The sequence below is a fragment of the Solanum stenotomum genome, chromosome 9 (genome assembly GCF_019186545.1).
Source record: "Solanum stenotomum isolate F172 chromosome 9, ASM1918654v1, whole genome shotgun sequence".
Taxonomy (NCBI): Eukaryota; Viridiplantae; Streptophyta; class Magnoliopsida; order Solanales; family Solanaceae; genus Solanum; species Solanum stenotomum.
Genome location: NC_064290.1, coordinates 30,574,428 through 30,580,743, shown reverse-complemented (window position 1 = coordinate 30,580,743; position 6,316 = coordinate 30,574,428). Strand labels below are relative to the sequence as shown.

The 6,316-nt window shown below is 39.8% G+C and overlaps 1 protein-coding gene across 1 annotated transcript; it reads right to left on the bottom strand.

Moving 5' to 3' along the window:
• Positions 1-947: 947 nt before the first annotated feature.
• On the bottom strand, positions 948-1,541 carry LOC125877447 (uncharacterized). The gene has a single exon (XM_049558738.1). The coding sequence runs from the start codon at positions 1,539-1,541 to the stop codon at positions 948-950; it is 594 nt and encodes a 197-aa protein (XP_049414695.1).
• Between the last annotated feature and the right edge of the window lie 4,775 nt (positions 1,542-6,316).

Here is a 6,316-nt window from a genome sequence, read left to right as displayed (position 1 = left end):
GGTGACTCAAACAAGTTCACCTACTGAAGTTCAAACACATGAAGCCTAGAGAATGAATAGGCGAGCTGAAGCACGAGAGGCAATTCACCGAATGAGCTTGGGGAGCCCGACTAATGTCGCCGAATGAGATGCGCTTTGGAACTTAGGGACAAATTTTAGGAAACTATAACTAGCCTAAAGGAATCTCCAAGGACCCCTTAACGGACTGTGGTTCACACCACTGGTCGTGAAAGTGGTCGTGAACTCTTGGGCAGTAGCTTCCAAGGTTCGGTAGCCTTGGCCCTTTGGCTTAGGCTTGCCCTTTTGCCTTGGTAGCTGGCCTTCCCATGCACAACCAAACTCTTAAAGGTCATCTATGCTACTAGGTCTAATACATATCTTGATGTTCAACCATTAAAATCCTCATTCTAAGCACATAAAGTCTCATCTACAACTCTATTTCCCATACATCACACTCTAGAACCCTAATTCTTGGCTCTAGTTTAGTCTACTAGATTCCAGGGCATTACAATATGTCCCCCTTGGGAACATTCATCCTCGAATGAAATTTCTAAACACTTCTTAAGGGAATGACTCAAGACTAGCAGCCCATCATGTGTGCAGTACATCTACATGCACACAACCAACCAAGGAAATTTCAATTCCAAGCTAAACCTATCTAATGCAACTCAAAATTCATGGAAGAGACATATATACCCATGTCCAAGGAAGAACTAACATCTCCTAGCTACAACATGCTCAACATGAATTCATGGAGCCTAAAATGCACATTGACTCAAAGATGTTACAACAAGAGGAAACACAATGCAATTAGATCAATTATAACAAGGCCTACACACCTTCATAAACATACATATAAAGAAAATCATGGCCACATATAATCATGTAAAGACCTTATGAAATAGGCACACTATCTCCCCCTTGGGAGTAAGCCCGCACATGCTCTTCTAAACATCCATCAAGGCAAGGAAAACATTAAGACCAACATAACAAGTCATAATAGACAAGAAATCTGAAAATTTTCTAAAACATGAAAGAAGCACATATCGGAAAGGGACATGAGGAGATAACTCTTGATCATCCTTGAATTGGAGAGCATAAAAACTATTCCTCTTTGGAGGCTCATCATCCCCACCACTGGGGGCATTTTGCTTACCCTCTCCTATAGTAGCCTTTGCCTTTGGGCAATCTTTCTTCATGTGGCCACTCTCACCACATCCATAACAACCATCTTTACCAGCCAAACACCTACCCTCATGCCTCTTACCACACCTAGAATAAGTAGGCCATAGGGACTCACTAACTTTCCCTTGTGACCTAGGGGTAGACACCATCTCTTCCTTATACTTAGGAGCATTAGAATAACCTTGTCCAAAAAACTTTTGTCGATTCTTAGAACGACCATGTCCATCGGACCCAGCATTATCCACCTTAGACCTCTTCTTCTCCCTAGCCCTCTCCTTCTTGAGTTTTGACTCTTCTATTTGTTGGGCAAACACCATGAGACGTGAGATATCCATATCATCAACAAACATTGCCATACGATATTCTTATTCCACTAGTTCGAACACCCCTGTCATAAACCTATTCATCAAATCCCTCGGAATTTCTACCAAAGATAGAGCATACTTAGACAAAAGAGTGAACTTCAAGGCATACTCATTGACACTCATATTGCCTTGCTTAAGATTTATGAATTCCTCCAACTTAGCCTCCCTCAACTCCCGAGGAAAGAACCTATCAAGGAAAGCCAACTTAAAAGTTTCCCACTCTATAGGACCCACCCCTACCGGCCTAGAATCTTTCCATTGCTCATACCAAATTTGGGTAACATCTTTCAATTGGTAAGCGGCTAATTTCGCTTTTTCTCTAGAAGTTACCCCCATGATAGCAAGTGTCTTATAAACCTCATCTATGAACCCGTTTGGATCCTCCTCCACCTTGGAGCCACTAAACTCCGGAGGGTTCATCCTTAAGAACTACCTAATCCTATAAGCACCCATTTCCCCTATAGGGTTTGCCGGAGCCACCACACCTCTATTGGCTTATGCCGTCAAGGCTTGAGCCAACAAATTCATAGAAGCCCTAAAATCCGCTAGAGTGACATTCCCAATTGGAGGGTCAATAGGAACTTGAGGAGGAATCTCTTGATCCCCATTGTCTTCTCCTTCCCTCCTAGCATTCGCCCTAGTATTAGCCATACCCTGAAACAACCAAAGGCACAGATTAGAAAAAGGGCCTACTAAAGCCAAACTCTATGGCATGACTAAGAGAATGAAGAAGTGAAACCTTTCCTAAGCATCCTGTAACCTCCTATTCATAGATGTATCGCGACTCACACCGATGAATAAGACTCTACTAGACGTGGTTTGACACATCCTAAAACTTATCCCAAAACTTTATGCTCTAATACCAAGTTTGTCACGACCCGAGAGCACCTCCTAGTCGTAACACAGTGTACCTGACCCCGAAGTGGTCACATACAAGTCCTTAGTATTATCATATCATAAGATCGTAGAAAAGTAAGGATAATTTAAAACTTTCTTTAAAGCATAATACCAAAAACATTTCATAAAAGCGGAAGTCTTTCTAACATCTTTGTCTCAAACCATCTATGAATAACATGAATAAAAGTCTTGGCACGCAGCCCACATAAAGTCTAAAACATAAGAAAAGACATAAAGGAACATAGGGGTTTGTCTTCGAAGCTATGAGGACTCACCAAATCTTCAAGTCTTCTTGCACTTAGGAACCTAGCCTCCAAGCAACTCAATCTCCCAAGACCCTACATTTGATTAGAATGTAGGTAATATACGTTAGTATAAAATGTACCAAGTATGAAAGCTATCACAACATCATAAAGCATCTCAACTGGTTAGTCAACATAAAACATAAGCATAAGAGACAATAACATAACTATATCATAAATTCCAACAGAAGAATTACATCATAACAAGTTAACATAAGACATTCATAATTGCATACTTCAACCATTAATCCTTCATACTCAAGAGGACTACTTCACAAGCCACCTCCAAGTATACTTGTGCAATGCAAAGATAGCATCCCATAATACTATCCAAGCTAAGTACCTCTCTTTGGTCATTCTTGGTCATAGCCCACCTTCATAGTCAAGACCTATGTTTTCATGTCATAAGAGCACTATACCCCTAGTAACCTCAAGGCACACTTGTGCAATGCATATGGGGCATCCCATAATACCACACACCAAGCATATCTTTAAGATCACCATATTCATATTCATCATTTATAAGTGTCACTATTGACCTACTTTCATATTGACAAGGAAATATCATCTTAAGTCAATTCATATATATAATGGAAGGCACTATAGCAACACTCCAGGCATACATCACATAAGAGGTCACTTCATAAGTGGCTTCAAGTCATACTTGTGTCATGCATGAATGACATCCCATACTACCACTCACACTAAGTACTCATTTAGGCTAGCTTACTCCATGCTAACTATCTTTCATTCTAGTCTATCAAAGAATAACATACTACCATGCTAGACCTAACTACCACGGAAAACATACTATCATACAATCCAAGCTATCAAAGGAAGGATACAAGTATACCAACCTAGCCACCATGCAACCATTCAATAAGATGCAAGCTATCCTCAGGGGAGTATGAATCCTCAACCCTAAGCTATCCTTAGGAGAGTGTGGAGTCTCAATCCTAAGCTACCATGAAATGGTCTTGGCCTAACCAAGTCAGGCTACCATGAAGAGTATTCTAACCATGCTAGTTCAAGCTACCCATAGGAGAGCATAGATCCTTAATCATAGGCTACCATGCCTATGCTAATGCAAGCTACCATGAAAAGCACCCTATTAATGCTAATTCAAGCTAACCTTAGGAGAGCTCAATTCCTCAATCCCAAGCTACCATGAGATCTACCATCCCAAGCTACATAATTCAACTATCTATGAAGGAATCATAAGATTCAACCTCAAGCTATTCTAACTTAACAAGCATGATTCATTCAAGGTGAATAACCTTTCACATTCTACATATATGCAAGATATCTCATCATATTAGACTTAATCATTAAGCCTTAGTGATCAACATTATGAATTCAAGCCCTACCTTCAAGCTTTACTCCACAATCATCATACTAGTCTAGATTACAATTCATACTAGTCACAAGCCTTAGCCATAGTTAATTCTAAGCATAATTGATCAAAGTCCTAATCCTAGACATTTCGATTAATGTTCTAATATTCATGCATAGTTATAGTTTAATTCATGATTTCATATTCCTATTCTTGAATAAGTCCCATTCATGACAACAATCCAAGAGAATCTAGCAAGAATCATTAATTCCTCATCAAAAGACCCAAACCCACATACCTTGAAAATTAGGTTAAATCAAGGAATTTACATGAATTATTCATAATAACATGAATCAACACTAAAATAATCATATAAAAGTATTACCCAACCGTTTGGGATCATACCCATCTAAAACCCATGCTTTGGAAGTAACCCAAGCTTAGATTGGGGTTTTTCTTCACAAATCTTGGGGATTTCTAGGGGAATCTATGGGTGGAAGAGCCCATAGATGAAGAGCTAAACATACCTTAAGCAATTCCCTAGCACAAGCATTAAGCAATAGAGCCTTTGATCTTGACCTTCGCTTCAACCCTAGCTTCTTCTTCAATGGAGGTTCTTCTTAGAGAGAGAAATATTTTAGAGAGGAGTGATTTGGGGTTTTGAATTGAGTCTAATGTAAAGTGACTTAAACTTGGGGGCTAAGGACTTAAAATAGTTTAAATATGTGAATAAAAGACATACAAAATGACCCCCACTTAAACCTAGTCGAATAGGATTTTACCCAAATGTCCCTCACTTGGCAGCCCTGTCCCAGGCACCACGGCCACTTGGATGGTCCTTGAAGGGCACCATGGTTCGTGGTGGTGCCCGTGGTCCCTTGACTAGTAGCTCCCCCAACATTCCAAGATCCTAAAATACCCTAAAACACAAAGGCACCTTGACGAGCCGTGGTCAAGCAAACGGCTTGTGAAGTGCCTCGTGAACTTGGGGCAGTATCTTGGCCTCTTGGCCTGGCCTCCCAAGTGTCTAAGGCATCTCCAAGGACCCCTTCACGGACCGTGGTCCATACCACTGGTCGTGAAGGTGGTCGTGAACCCTTGGGCAGTAGCTGCCAAGGTTGGGCAGCCTTGGCCCTTTGGCTTAGGCTTGCCCTTTCGCCTTGGTAGCTGCCCTTCCCATGCACAACCAAACTCTTAAAGGTCATCTAGGCTACTAGGTCTAATACATATTTTGATGTTGAACCATTTAACTCCTCATTCTAAACACATAAAGTCTCATCTACAACTCTATTTCCCATACATCACACTCTAGAACCTTAACTCTTGGCTCTAGTTTAGTCTACTAGATTCCGGGGAATTACAGTCTGATCTATCCTTACATTGACATTGAGATGCCTGAGTTAGGGGATTGAGTTGATTTTTGAACATCTTAAAATGGAAGAAATACTTTCTAAGTTGTAAAGACTGATTTTCAAATGGCTTCCTCAGTTATACTTATCATTTGAGAATAGGTTCATAACTTACTGAGTTCGATAACTTAATACTATTTGAAATACTTGATGAACTGATGTTGACTTTGTAATTTATGTGTTGTGATGCATTCATCCTTATGCTACATATCACTGTTCATGAAAATATGAGAAAGTGGAGAAATACTATCTTTTTGAGAAAGAAAAAGTGACACCTTTCTTATTTTTCTGACCATGAGCTAGGTTGCAAAATGTTGAGATATTGAGATTATGAAATTGGTATATGGACTGTGAGTCCCCCATGGGTCCTTTTCTAGAAGCTAATGCTCGGCAAGGTGTATACGACAGGTTGTGCAATGACCTTTGTTCAACCACATCATTCTATCATTTCATCATCTCATGGCATCAAATTAACCAGTTTTGTTGTGTTGTGTAATTTGCTTATATGTTGATTTGAATATAATCTGTACACTCTTGTGCTTTTTTTATTTGCACCTGCATGCAGGTGTAAGTGTTTCTTAGTTTATTTCATAAGTCTATTTAATTGCTTATACTCAGTCAGTCTAACCTACTGAGTACATGTAGATTGTACTTACCCCCTACTTCTGTTATCCTTTTGATTTAGATCCTAATCACGGTGATCTTCATAACGGCTGATCGGATCTAGCAATTCTTCATTTTGGGGTTGTGGTGAGATCCTACTTTCCAAATCGCCATTAGACTCCTTCTATCATTTATAGTCTTTAATTTATTTTTAAAAGCATG

Coding starts and splice junctions, on each gene's coding strand:
- LOC125877447 (XM_049558738.1), bottom strand. CDS start 1,541: ATGGCAATGTTTGTTGATGATATGGATATCTCACGTCTCATGGTGTTT.